Raw genomic sequence first — 15393 nt, 5'->3', positions numbered from 1 at the left:
GAGGGTCATTTTTATTCAAATCACCACATTTCACTCCCTTGCCCCCATAAGGGCAAGTCATATAGTCATATCATAATGAAAAAAAATACATATGACTTTAAAAGTTCCACAGTCTTTTCCCGTCCCAAAACAGTTTAAAAATACAAAGTCTCTTCTAAGATGACAAGCTCTTACCGTAACTCCTGGTAAAAAGCGGATTACATATTTACAGCATATACTGTGACATACTAGCATTCCAAAAGGAAGAAAGGGGAGCCTGGTAAGAAAATGCTGGACTGAAGCAAGATCAAAACCCAGCAAGGCAAACTCCAAATCCTGTAACTATATATCTTTATATAGCTCTTTGATCTGCCCCCTCTTCCACCTAGCTTGATGATGACACACGTCTCTCCTTTGTGCTGGTCCTATTTTCTCTTTGCAGCTCTCCCCAGCAGACATTCCATGGCTGTGGTATCTCCAGTATCATGAGTGCTCCAGTATAATTCAGGCTTCACACAGTGGTCTCTCTGGGCCTTCATGCAGGAACTCCCAAGCCACTTGACAGGCCTCCATGGCTTTCCTGTAGAGAAATATTGCAGAACCCCTTTACTCCTGAATCCTTTAAGAATTTTTTTATTAATTGGATATTTTATTTATTTGTGTCAGTAAGGCTCTGGCAGAGCCTCTCCGGAGACAGGTATATCAGGCTCCTGTCAGCAAGCACTTCTTGGCATCAGCAATAGTGTCTGGGTTTGGTGTCTGTATGTGAAATGGATCCCCAGGTGGGGCAGTCTCTGGATGGTCTTTCCTTCAGTCTCTGTTCCACACTTTGTCCTTGTATTTCCTTTAGACAGGAGCAATTCTGGTTTAAAAATTTGGAGATGAGTAGGTGGCCCCATCCCCCAAACAGAGGCCTTGCCTAACCTCTGGATATGGTCTCTACAGGTTCTCCTTTCCCATTGTTGGGCATTTCAGCTAATCCCATCCCTGTTGAGTCCTGGGAGTCTCTTGCTTTCCTGGCATCTGGGACTTGCTGGTGGCTACCCCCATTTCCTCATCCCCCATTGCTACACACCTCTGTTCAAATCTCTGACCCTCTATATATCATTCCTGTCCCTCCCAAACCTGATCCTGCCCCTTCCCCCCCCTGCTCAAAACTCTTAAAGCCAGATTCTCCAGGCTGGAGCTGCCAAGTTCTAGTTGGTTAGAATCCCACCCTCACCTGGAATTACATTTGCATAAGCTTTGACTTGCTGGTATTTTCCTTTGTTGAATATGCATGTCTTTGCTTTAGGGGATTCTTGAGTCATTTCCTTTTTACAGGTCAGATGCTTAAATGGGTGGGACCTTGACCTGTGGGTATCACTCCCTTTATTCTCTTTTAGTCTGGGCCTTTCTGTAAACTTCTCATCTCTTTTGGGTCCACCATTGAATTTGCTGGTACTCTTTTTCTCTTCAAACTGACTTTTGGGCTTCTTTGTGCAGTGCTATATCACTTTATTGTAGATCTGCATAAGAGTGACCACTAATAACCACATAGAGGAGACAATTTCAAGTTGCCTTAACATCCCCTCTGCAAAGAACATTAGCCCAAAAACTCTTTAATTTAGCCTCAGGCAGAGCCTTAGGACAAGTGCCAAAACCCAGTCACATTATTTATCAAAATATCACAAAATTTGTCTCTACACCAGTTGCTAATATTATTTTCTTCTCAAACCTCTTTATCCTCCACTGTCCACATTGTTCTCAACATTACTCATCTTCCAAGCACATACTAGGGTGGCCCATGCTCAATCACTTTCTTAATCCAAAGTCCCAACATTTTCCATATTTCTCCAATAAGCAATATGTACAGTCAGGCCTGCCACAGCAGTACTATAGTGCCTGGTACCAAACTCTATCTTAGTTACTTTTCTATCACCGTGAAGAGCCACAATGTACAATGGCCAAGGCAACTAAGAAAGCATTTAACTGAAAGCTTCCTTACAGTTTCAGAGGGTGAATCCATTTCTATCATGGCAGGAAGCAAGGCAGCAAGCAGCCAGGCATGAACGGAAGCAGTACCTGATAGCTTACATTTGACACACAATTACAAGGAAGAGAGAAACAGAGAGACAGAGAGAGAGGGAGGGAGAGAGAGAGAGAAGTGAGTGGCTGGAGTAGGCCCCAGTGATATATCCAACAAAGACACACCTCTTAGCCATTCCCAAAACTGTTCCACTAGGGACCAAGGATTCAAATATATGAGCCTATGGGGGCCATTCTTATTCAGATCATTACAGATGTACCTGTGAACTCACAGAGAATGTGGCAGTGTGCAAAGGACCCATATGGTTCAAGGCAAATTGGATCACAGCACTGAGAAAGAAAAATGAACAAAAGTCACATTCTTAACTAGAAAGCCATTTGCAACTGATTCTTGCTGGCAAAGGGAAAATCAGTTTTCTCTGATGGAGTGTCACTGGTTTTATCAACCACAGTCTGGGGCAAGCCCCATGCTCAGGAGTAGCTGGCCAACACAAAGCAGACTCTGTATTCTTATTGTGTATATGTGAAGGGATTGAGGGGCAGAGGGGTTCTTATTTCATTGTTTATATTTTTTCTATTGGCTTTTTGTTTGTTTTAGTTTTTTTTCTTTTTTACAAAAAATTAGTGTACTTTTGTGCTTTTTGTGTTTTTCAGTAAGAGAAAGAACAAAGTTGGGTGAGCAGGGAGGTAGGAAAGATGTGAAAGTATTTTGGGTAGGGAAACACAATCAAATATACTATATGAAGATTTTTTAAATGTGTCTAGAGATTGAAATTTAAGAACCATTAGCATGTTGAAGTTATTTCAAGCAATGAATTTAGAAAGAACTATGTTGGTTCTCTTAAGATGAATGTCAAGCTGTATTTTCAGATAAACCTTCCAAAGCTGAACTCATCATTTCATCTCAAATATGTGCTTATTTCAGTGCTATTTATTCAAATCTTTGGTACATTAGATCTAAAAGTTTTGCATATTTTCTCCCATATGTGGAAAACTGCAGAGGAAAAGGAAATGAATTCCAGAAATCACTATGGATATGAAAAAGGGAAATGGGAAATAGCTTATAAAAGATGGCTATTAAATAGAGGTGAATCTGATCTAAGTAATTTTATATATACATCAATGTGATGTCATAGCTCAACATTGTATAATTAATAGATAACAAGAACATTTTGCCGCCTTTAGTTGTTGAAAGGATAATTGAGTGTTCAATTCTAAACAGGACATTTATATGATTACCTCCAAGATTCATGCAATGTTGCAATTAAGGGACAGGGGGACTGCAAGAGGTAGAAGGCAGAGAAAGTGGCAGCAAAATGCTATGTTAAGTATGGCACAGCCATTGCATTCATTAATGCAAAGGAGATATGGTTGCCTATAGTGTACCTGTATAAGATTGCACCTGTCATCAGCCAGTCATGGATGGAAAAGGGTTGATGGGGCATATCTATCTCTGCTAAACTACTATCTAGTGCTGAATTTTGTGGGAGGGGTAGCCACTGTCTTAAGCTGTGTGCCCAATGATGACCTCACCAGTATCCAGTGGATAACTCAGTACCCATTGTCATAGAGATACCCCAAGTTTGCAAATCAAAACAAAAAGTTATTAACATGGGAGAGGAGCCTGTAAGGGATACAGGAGGATTTACAGGAGTTGACCAGAAATAAGAAGGTAGGTGATAAGTGTGATCAGAATGTATTACATAGATGTATAGGATTGCCAAAGAACAAACTAAATTAATAAAAATATAGAAAACTAAGAGTATCTACATCTACTAGTCATCTAAGCCAAAAAATAATTAGTTTTCTTACAAGTTACCTTTTCTTATTCCTGCTCATTGTAGTTTCAAAATATTTCTTTTTTCCATTTCTTCAGTTAGTCAGGATTTCAGAACTATTTTTATGGTTTCCTAAGTATTTATACTATTGTTATCCTACTTTCTCCAAATCCATAATTCTTATTTCTATTAGAGATTTATCCAAAAAATAATTCACAGTCATAGAATCCATGTACATCACATTGTTCTGTTATTCTGCATTTGTGTTTCATATGTTCTATTATTCAATTTATATTTATTCATCACCCACTATGAGCCAGATACTGTCCTGGTCATAGGGGAACCAAGGTGAGAAAATGAAGACACAGTCACTGTTTCATGGAAGTCACAATGAATAAAGTCTGAGAGCTTTCTCAGAGGGTGCAAAGACTTCATCACCAGGATGCTGTATATTTTTCTTACTTTATTTCTGCTGTTGCTTCTCTTTACTTCCTCCTGCATTTCAGATACAGAAAACTTTTTTGTTGTTTTCTTTAAGGCTCATGTTTTTTTTAATTCCATTTCCTCATTAGTCTTATCTCTGCTTGGAACACCATTTAGGCCCTCTCCTCGTTTAGGTACATCGATTTATCTTTAAAGGCGCTCCATTTCTTATTTATTGAACTATTTCTCTGATACCTTAGGTCCACTCCTATGTAAACATATCATAATCATAGAAGCTATTTTTAATGTAGTCATCATCTCCTCTATTTATAAGTGGCTTGAACTTATCGAAAAAATAAATTAAAGCATTGAAAGTTGATTTCTGTAAGTCCTGACAATAGAGTAAATACCTGCATTTCTTTAGAAGAGAGCAACCATTTTAAGGGGAGAATGAATAAGTAGGAAGTGTGAAAACAGAAGCCTAGTTGGCAGTCATGGATGTTACAATTCTTTTCCCATGTAGAGGCTTTGAGATGGATACCTTAGCCCTGAAGATGGTATTTCAAGGAAATGAGATTCAGGTCCTAGAAAAGATAGATAGCCATTTTAAAAGGACAAAAGATACACTCACTATTGTAAATCCTTTGCAGTAAATGCCCCAAGGAAAGAAGCACAAAGGAGAGCTCAAGTATTGGCTAAAATAATAAATACACAAACTTCACCAGACAGGCATTTTAAAGAGGACAGGGATTGTACCAGAAACCCAGATTGTTTCTATCTCTTAGTGTCAAGGTTTGGAGAGAGTAAGTGCTTTGAGTTATATAGTTTTCAAAGATAAGACCTCACTTATTTATCTTTATATCTTTACTTCACAAGCCAGGCACCAAACAGACTAATCCAATCAGGTCCTTAGAACAGCAAGAGTCACTTGAGCTGTGATACTATGTATGAGATTTTCTTAGTATATGCCAGCCTGAGTAGGCCTTTTCCCTAAATCTATAGAACTGAGCATTCAGGTTGTGGTCTGCATTTCAAATAACTGGTGTAGGGGGATTAGTAACTGAATTCTATGGTAAGTGCCTACTATGGGTTAGGGTGTCAGCTGCTGTAGTAACATGTTCTTATGAGAGAACCACTGAAAGAGCTGAATTTGCTACCCTCAGAAACTTTTTTTTTTGCTAGAGAAGAAGAAAAATACACATAAAAAGATAGCCCGAGCACTAAATAAGAGATACCATCACTGAGTGGTTCACATGCATGGTAAAAGGAGCAATTTTCCACCATCATTTTAATCAGGAAGATTCATTGTTCATGGTTATAGCCCCCTCCACAGCCTCTTGAAGAGCTAGTTTTGGAAGAAGAGAGCATTAATGAAACCAGGAGGCACTAAAGCCTGAATAGACATTTCCCAGCGTGGTTGAGTACATCTAGATTGAGATCCTTGAATTAATACTCTTGCCAACTTGAGTTGTTTTTAATTTCTCTTTTTCTACTTGTAAGGAGCTGGAACATTTTCTTCCCATTCTCTAACCTCTGTGAGAAACCTGATATAAAGCAATCATGCTCAGCCTTTCACATGTCCCTGACAGAGCCATAGGGCAGCAACTTTTACATATGCCTAGAGAAAGAAACCACTTGCTGCTGTTTTTATTATCTGACACATTAAATTATCGAATTCTCTGTTCTATTACAAACACAACTGAAAATCTAAGAAACTAAAATTCCAAATCAAAACATATAAATGTTAATGAGAAAAATGTCCAAAGGAGTGGGTGCCAGATATTATGTGCCACAAACAATATGAGTCAGTAAAATATAGTGATCATTTAAAGAAGCAAAAGGTAAACAGTGAAATGGTTATTGTGCCCTCCACAGCCTCTTGAGCAGCAAGTTTTAGAAGAAGGGGGCATTAATTAAACCAGGAGGCACTAAAGCCTGAATAGACATTTCAGTGGGTAAAATCACTTCTTGCCAAGTCTTTCCTCAGGGTCCGCATGGTAAAAGGAAGGATGAACTCCTTCAGCTTGTCTGCTGACCTGCACAGATGCTCCACACCACATGCACAGCGTACACACACATACCCGCACACAGGCACCCATGCGCGCATGCACGCGCGCAGATACACAAACACAAAAAGAAAGAGGTTTGCAAATATATAAATATGTTTAGTGAGAAAAATGGATATTAAAACTAAAAATAACTAGGAAAGCAAAAGCATAGAACAAGTCAACTGGGAAATGCAGTTTATAGACACAGGCAAGGATCATACAGGGATGATGGTAATGTTTCAAACGTAAAGATAACCGAAAAGTCACAGATAGACCCTGGGTTTTTCAGCTTATTGACTTATGCTTCTTTGGCTGTTTCTCATAATTTCTTTAGCATGTACTTTTCCAGATTGGAGAGCCATATGTTACTATTGCAGAGGACGTAGGTTTGATTCCCAGAACCTATATAGTGGTTCAAAACCATCCATACTTTCAATTCCAGGAAATTAGACACCCTTTTCCTGACCTCCAAGGGTACCAGCACATAGCACATGAAATATATATATATGTGTGTGTGTGTGTGTGTGTGTGTGCGCACACACACACACACACACACACACACACACACACACAAAGGGAAACATTAGTGCCCATAAAAACAAAACAAATCAACATTTAAAAGCTAAAATTAATTTTACTCAGTTTTTTTTGGAAGATAGAACATAGGCTGACCACAAATCCACAATATTACTACTACCTGTACCTATCAATGCAGGAGTTATAGATATCTACCAGCATGCTCTAATTATTAGGTGATTTTCATTTCTCAATTTTTTATAAGAATTGGTTTGGAATAAGTAAAGGCAACTGAGGTATAAGACATAGGTTGAAATTAAGACTCTTGTTTATCATAAGTTGCATTCCCTGCTTAATTGCTAGCTTTAAATGTTCTTATAAGATAGCTCTGACTTCTATTTCTATATCCAGCATTGATGCTAGTGTGCCATCACTAAATAGGTTTCAGTCATAACTGGTTGATTACAGTTAGCCCTGTGTGTGCTCCCAAGACTCCTGTATAATGGCGTCTATAGGGAACTTATCTGGCACTCACAATACCTACTAGCTCATTGGTGACTTTTATCTATAGCTTCTTTCTCAGTTTACTTGGCGTGGTTCTTACCTTGTTAAGACAACTATTGTACAAAATAAATGGAATTTACTCATTTAATTTATTTAAAACTTCATTCTACAACTTAACATCTGGCTTAGTGGTAAGCATATTTGGCATGCACAAAGCCTAGAGTTTCATACTCAGCAACATGAAAGACAAATAAATAAAAATTAAGAATAAACCTTTACTGTAATGTGTCTGTGGCTCATATCAGCAATGGGGTCAGAACATATAAGAATTAGGATGTCTCTCTTGTTTTAGGAATCCTGTGACTAACTTTAAATTGAGAAAATTTACATGGTACCTTCACTTTGGCATGCCTCATGTTGGATATTGGCCTGGGATAAGATGTATGAATATATCCAGTATTTATAACCCTCAATTCGACATACAGCATAATAAATGATAGGCCCCCAGGGCTAAATCTGAAGCCTGTAAAGTTCAATATTTTCATCCACAGCATAAATTATAGTAGATGGTGTCAGCTGTATCAATGGAAATCAATTAAATTATAATTGCAAAGAAGGAACTTGAACTTCTAATTATTTTTGCACATTGTAGCCAAACTGTCTGAAATACTACATTAATAATATCATTGCTCTGATAAGCAGTCTAAAATGAACCTCTAAATTCTCATCCAAACATAGCTTCACAGTCTAGGTACATTATAGCCATGAAATATATTTGGGTTTTTTTATTTTAATGTATATATTAACATGGTTAGTGTTACATTTTAATACACAAACACAGAATGCATAGATTAAAGTCATTAGCCATTTAGCCACCATTCTCCAGACCCTTAACAGTCTGTACTAATTACACTTGTATACTCATGTTGTTTTTTTTTTTCATTTTAATGTGTGAGAAAGGTATAAAACTTGTCTATCTGTGATAGTTTGTGTTCATGTATAATTATATCTTTGATTCACTGGCAATTTATTTTGCAAATAAATGTAATATCCTTCCTCATAACTTAATAACTTCCTCTTTTTCTTCATCTGTCAATGGGCACCTATTTTGATTTTTACATCTTTTCCATTATAAATACTGTTTTCATAAAAAGGTGCAGATAGGCTTTTATTTGTATTTTTATTTCACTTCAGAACTATCATGGTTGAATCATATGCAGATTTATTTTTAGTCTCTTAGGGACATTCCATACTGTTCTCCACATTAGTAGTACAAATTTACATTCCTACTAACATTGTGTGAGAATTCGTTTTCTGTCATCTCCTCACAAGTATTTGTTTCTTATAGTATTGATTTTAACTAGGTTGAGAAGGAATTTGAGTGTAGGAATTTGAGTGTCCATAGTGGTTAACGATACTGTGTTTTTTTCCCTTATATTACTGTCAGTTGAAGTATATGTTCAAATTATGTACCAAATTTTAAATTGTGTTGGTCTGATGTTCAGAGTTTCTAGTTTTATTTGTTGTTTGTATGTTTGTTTGTTGTTAAGTTTTTTTTTTTTTAGTTCCTTATCATCTGGACTGTCTGTCTTCGTCTGTCAGGTAAATGAACAAAAAATACTCAAAACGATCATCCATTGTGATCAAGTAGGCTTCATCCCAGGGATGCAGGGGTGGTTAAATATACGGAAATCCACCAACGTAACCCACTATGTAAAGAAATTCAAAGAAAAAAACTGTGTGATCATCGCATTAGATGCTGAGAATACATTTGACAAAATTCAACACACCTTAATGTTAAAAGACTTAGAATTTTCAGGAATTCAAGGCCCATACATAAACATAGTAAAAGCAATATACAGAAAACCAATAGCTAACATCAAACTAAATGGAGAGAAACTTCAAGTAATACCACTAAAATCAAGGACTAGACAAGGCTGCCCACTCTCTCCCTGCCAATTCAATATACTACTCAAAGTCCTAGCTTGAGCAATCAGACAACAAAAGGAGATCAAATGGATACAAATTGGAGAGGAAGAAGTCAAAACATCACTATTTGCAGATGATATGATAGCATACTTAAGTGACGCCAAAAGTTGCACTAGAGAACTACTAAAGCTGATAAACAACTTCAGCAAAGTGACTGGGTATAAAATAACTCAAACAAATCAATAGCCTTCCTCTACTCAAAAGATAAGCAGGCCAAGAAAGAAATTAGGGAAATGACACCTTAAACAATAGTCACAGAAAACATAAAATACTTCAGTGTGACTCTAAGCAAGCAAGTGAAATATCTCTATAACGAGAACTTCATGTCTGTGAAGAAAGAAATTCAAGATGTCAGAAGATGGAAAGACCTCCCATGCTAATGACATAAAAAATGTCATTAAAATGACATGGTAAAAAATGTCATTTTGCCAAAAACAATCTACAGATTCAATGCAATCCCCATCAAAATTCCAACTCAATTCTTCATAGAGTTAGAGCAATTTGCAAATTCATTTGGAATAAGAAAAAAACCAGAATATCAAAAAGCATCCTCAACAATAAAAGAACTTCTGGGGGAATCACCATCCCTAACTTCAAGCAGTATTATAGAGTAATGGTGATAAAAAACTATATGGTATTGGTATAGAGACAGGCAGGTAGATCAGTGGAATAGAATTAAAGACTAATAAACAAAGTCATACACCTATGGTCAATTTATCTTTGACAAAGGAGCTAAAACCATCCAGTGGGAAAAAGGCAGCATTTTCAAAAATGGGGCTGGTTCAACTGGAGGTCAACATGTAGAAGAAGGCAAATCGATTCATTCTTATCACCCTGTACAAAACTCAAGTCCAAGTGAATCACAGACCTCCACATCAAACCACATACACTCAAACTATTAGAAAGTAAAGTGGGGAAGAGCCTTGAACACATTGGCACTGGGGAAATTTCCTTGAACTGAACACCAGTGGCTTATGCTCTAAGATCAAGAATCAACAAATGGAACCTCATAAAATTGCAAAGGTTAAGTAAAGCAAAGGACACTGTCATTAGGAGAAAATAGCATCCAACAGATTGGGAAAAGATCTTTACCAATCCTACATCTGATAGAGGACTAATATCCAATATATAGGAAGAACTCAAGAAGTTAGACTTCAGAGAATCAAATAACCATTTATAAATGGGGTACAGAGCTAAACAAAGAATTCTCAGCTGTCAAATATCAAATGGGTGAGAAGTACCTAAGGAAGTGTTCAAAGAAATGGGATGGCCAAGCAGGGCACCCTCTGAGAGGCAAAGGGGAGGGGGAATTGGGTCAGGACCTCTGCAACAGGGGGAACGGGAGAGGGACAATATTTGACATGTAAATAAATAAAATTATTTTTAAAAACTATCCATCACACCATGTAAATAAAATGTCAAGTTTAAATGCCAAATTCACCAGTTCGGATGATATTCATTCATGAATATATTCTTTTGTTTCCATTTATGCAGTGATTAACATATACACTGGCAGTTCAATAATTTTGGAAGGATTTGGAATTAAATTTGGAAGGTATAATATGCCAAAAGTCTAGCTAGCTGTTAATAACTAAGGAGGAGACATGAGAGAATGAACCATTGAATGTTGGGGAGGGGGCATTACAAGAAGTGTTCAGAGGGGGCAAATCCTCTGCCACATAAAGTTCTATAACAACTAAAGATGGAAACATAAAATAGGGTGGCATGAGTCTATAGGAGATGTTCAAGTAAAGCCTCAGGTCTCTATCCAGACACTATTGCTTTCATAGCATCCCCTCCTCCAAACCAGAGTGATCTCTACCCAAGTGCCTGCTCCCACCAGGTAGCAATATGCTTTGTGACATCAAAGCAGCTACTCCTCCACTAACAGCTGAGAAGGGTCTTGCTGACCAATCAGGACTCAGGGGCGTGGCCTCCCGTTGTTAAGCGTGGGTTCATAGGACTGTGACTCTGAGAGCTCTGGACCAGAATACCCTAGCCTTCAACATATGAAAGTGACCAAGAAATCACACAATACTACACCAGATGTCGAACCATCAACTACAAGTGCGAAATCCAAGAAAACTAAGACTTGCCATCAACCCAAAACCAGAACTAGAAGCAAGAAGAGTCCTCAGCCTGGTTCCAAACGTAGTACGAAGGTAATAAGGCTCAAGCTAAGCATCGTCCTTTCTCTGGTGATTTCCCCTCCCCCAGCACTCCTAACCTTTTCTTGGCCTGGGATTTACCCCTTTTTTCAGCACATAGCCCTTCTCCTAGAGTCCCCTTCACATATTCTAGCTTTTCAAAGACTCATATGACATTTACTCTGTTGAACTTCCAGGTGCAGAAGACAACCAAGAAGGTCAAGAAAACCCTGCCAAGAATCCCAAAAAATAAGGCTTCGGAGCATACCGTACCACCTACAAAAAAGACAAAAAAGGCCAAGGGTAAGCACTATCCCATCACTACCACCATCTCATGGATGAGATTATCACTAGCACTAAAAGGGAACCAGAACAGAGCAGTGCAGAGAACTCCAGTGTTTTGACTAGTGACCAGGAAAGCCAATAGCATCAGCATGTCACCAAAGACCTAGAAATCTGTTCGAAGGTCTAGCAGCTGAATGATGTCAAATTGTGTAGATCGACTAGTTACTACACAGTGCATTGACGCTGATGAAAATAAAATCAATCTGATATGAAAACTATGTGTCCCTGAGAATCTCTCATGGAGTACGGAAGGAAGGAATGGGAGGGAAAGGGGGCTGGGGAAGGAGGAAGGGGTGGTATGGAAAAAGGAAGAAACAGGGATATACAAGAAGCAGGAAGTAATGGGTCCTACAGTGCTGGGAGTCAGACAAGAAAATCCAATGTCTAGCAGACAAGGGAGGATTAAGACTGAGCTAGCATGGAGCACTGAAGACAGTCTTTCTCCAGATGCTTTACCTCACAGGCCAAGGATGAAAAGGGTTGGACATTTCTTGGGTGGGGAGGTTGCCCTTACATGAATATGCAGGTGCATGTGCCCATGTCCACTCATGAATAGTTCAGAGCCAATACAGCCAAGGCAGTCTCTGGGATTTGCCTGCCCCTAGTCCACAATGATAGGTACTGGCATGCTGCTCATGGGTGCTGGGGTTTTAAATTCAGATCCTTATGTAAGTAGAGCAAATGCTCTTACCTACCAAACCACTTGCTCAGCCCTCAGTGTTGAATGTTTCTATGTGTGTTCTGACAGGATCACTGCTTCAGGATATGGGCTGTAGAACCTACAGAATGAAAGATATGGGGTCATCAGTATCATCCCAACAAATAGCAGGTCACATTTAGGACACCTACCTCCCTAGTGGTGTTTCTTATACCTACCTATATTAAGCAATTTAAAAGTCCTTCAGAATGGCCAAAAACAGGGTTGGGGATTTGGCTCCATGGTAGGCTGAAAACCCTGGAAAAAAAAAAAAAAAAATGGCAAACCCCTAATAAAACATATCAGTAGTGGCAGCATTTGTACTTAACCTAGCATGTATGAAACCCCACGTTTGAACCCCAGCACTGCATAAAATGTTTTCATGTCTAGAATCTTAGAAATACCCCTGGAAAGTAGAAACAGCAGGGCAAAGCAAGTTCCGGACCAACCAGGATACATGAAAACCTGTCTACCTAAATAAAGTACTCAATAGCACTCCCCAAGGAAAATATTAGTATTTAGAAGCCAAAAAATGTAGCACTGCTAGCCCATAACCTTCAAAACTTTGGACTTTGGGGACAGAGTTAGGCTATGGATTGGTCGGCCTCCAATGCTTTCAACAAAGCAAGGAGCATGAGCTACCCTCTATAGGGAACTTTAAAATACTATACCTGCCCTTTCAAATGTCTTTACCCTTTATTTTTTTATTTTTCATCACTGGAGCTACAAAATGTGCATGCTTATAAATGTTTAGTGTTTGATACATTTTGTCACATGTAGACATTACCTAAATATTAGGTAACATTACCTAAAGAATAAGAGTGAGCATCGCCTTTGAAAAGATAAGAGTGTAATTTTGACAAGTTACTTAAATAAATCATAGAACTTCTCAAATATATATGTATACTTTCCACATGTTAACTGATGTAGGATAGAGTATGAATTAGTTGCCTATAAAGTTACAAACTGAGAGCATGTAAAGAAACTAAATGTCCTCACTTTTTAAAGAAAAAAATCCATCAGAGTCCTTCTTGCTGTCCATTGCAAGCACAATCACCTCCCTTCTCCACTCCTGCAATTTAGGAAACTCTCTTCCTACTGTAATCGCAGTATTCGAAAAATGTGACCCAAGTGGAACACTTGATTTTTAACCTAACATCAGTCTTTTCACTCAGTATAAGCCCTCTGAAACTCACTTAAGCTGTACATAATAGTTGTGGGGAGAGGGTATGTATTTTGTTTTTGAGTAGTAGTACAAGATATTCGTGTATCACAGCTAAATCACTTTTTTATTTGTTTGAGTCGGAGTCCTGTTATATAGCCCAGGACAGCCATAACTTACAATCCTCCTGCCTCAGCCACCTAAGATTGGAAGTATAAGCATGTATCCACACACCCAACACCATAATTCACTTAAAGAAACTGGGCATCCAGATCTGATTCTGGGACACAGTTCTCTGCACCCAGATCACATGGGTAAAGAGCTAGATTCTCAAGTGGGGACAATCCTGAGCACACGTTGAGACCATTACTTCTGTGCACATTCCTGGGGCAGAGCAACCTGCCTGGGTGCTTCTGGAAACAGGAAGAGAGAAGCAGTCTCAAATAAGGATTCTTCTGGTTTCAGCCTGAGCCCTGAGCTTATCCTGGGACACAGCTCTCTGCACCCAGATCCTGCTGAGAGAAAGCTGGTCTCCAGGAGTGCTGACACAAAGGCTTATAGGAGCTTTAAGCCACTGGCAGAGACAACAAGACCAGCTAACACCAGAAATAAGTAGATGGGGAGAGACAAGGACAAGAACTTAAGCAGCAGAAAACAAGGCCACTTTGCATTATCAGAACCCATTTCCCACACCACAGCAAGCCATGGATACAGAAACACACTGAAAGAGCAAGATTTCGATTTAAAAATCACAACTCATGATAATATTAGGGGACTTTAAAAAGGACATAAATAACTCCCTTGAAGAAATACAGGACACAGGGTAAAACAGGTAGAAGCCCTTAAAAATGAAAAATACAAAAAAAAAATCCTTAAACAATTACAGGAAAACACAAATATATAGAATATATATAATAGCCACTTATCAATGAGTGCATACCATGTGTGTTTTTCTGTGATTGGGTTACCTCACTCAGGATGATATTTTCCAGTTCCAACCATTTGCCTATGAATTTCATAAAGGCATTGATTTTGATAGCTGAGTAAGATTCCATTGTGTAGATGTACCACATTTTCTGTATGCATTCCTCTGTTGAAGGGCATCTGGGTTCTTTCCAGCTTCTGCCTATTATTTATAAATAAGGCTGCTATGAACATAGTGGAGCACGTGTCTTTTTTTATATGTTGGGGCACCTTGTGGGTATATGCCCAAGAGAGGTATAGCTGGATCCTCAGGTAGTTCAATGTCCAATTTTCTGAGGAACCTCCAGACTGATTTCCAGAATGGTTTTACCAGTCTGCAATCCCACCAACAATGGAGGAGTGTTCCTCTTTCTCCACATCCTCTCCAGCATTTGTTGTCACCTGAGTTTTTGATCTTAGCCATTCTCACTGGTGTGAGGTGAAATCTCAGGGTTGTTTTGATTTTCATTTCCCTTATGACTAAAGATGTTGAACATTTCTTTAGGTGTTTCTCAGCCATTCGGCATTCCTCAGCTGTGAATTCTTTGTTTAGCTCTGAACCCCATTATTAATAGGGTTATTTGTCTCCCTGCGGTCTAACTTCTTGAGTTCTTTGTATATTTTGGATATAAGGCCTCTATCTGTTGTAGGATTGGCAAAGATCTTTTCCCAATCTGTTGGTTGCCGTTTTGTCCTAACCACAGTGTCCTTTGCCTTACAGAAGCTTTGCAGTTTTATGAGGTCCCATTTGTCGATTCTTGATCTTAGGCATAAGCCATTGGTGTTTTGTTCAGGAAATTTTTCCAGTGCACAT

The 15393-nt window shown here is 38.6% G+C and overlaps 1 protein-coding gene across 1 annotated transcript in view; it reads left to right on the top strand.

Moving 5' to 3' along the window:
* The first annotated feature begins 11274 nt into the window (after nt 1-11274).
* LOC116887909 overlaps nt 11275-15393 on the top strand; it is a 5636-nt gene continuing 1517 nt past the window's right edge. The window contains exon 1 of the mRNA XM_032889382.1: nt 11275-11427. Within this exon, the coding sequence (XP_032745273.1) occupies nt 11275-11427 (153 nt within the window). The remainder of the gene's footprint in view (nt 11428-15393) is intronic.

Source organism: Rattus rattus, chromosome X (genome assembly GCF_011064425.1).
Source record: "Rattus rattus isolate New Zealand chromosome X, Rrattus_CSIRO_v1, whole genome shotgun sequence".
NCBI lineage: Eukaryota > Metazoa > Chordata > Mammalia > Rodentia > Muridae > Rattus > Rattus rattus.
This window is presented reverse-complemented; position numbering and strand designations above follow the sequence as displayed.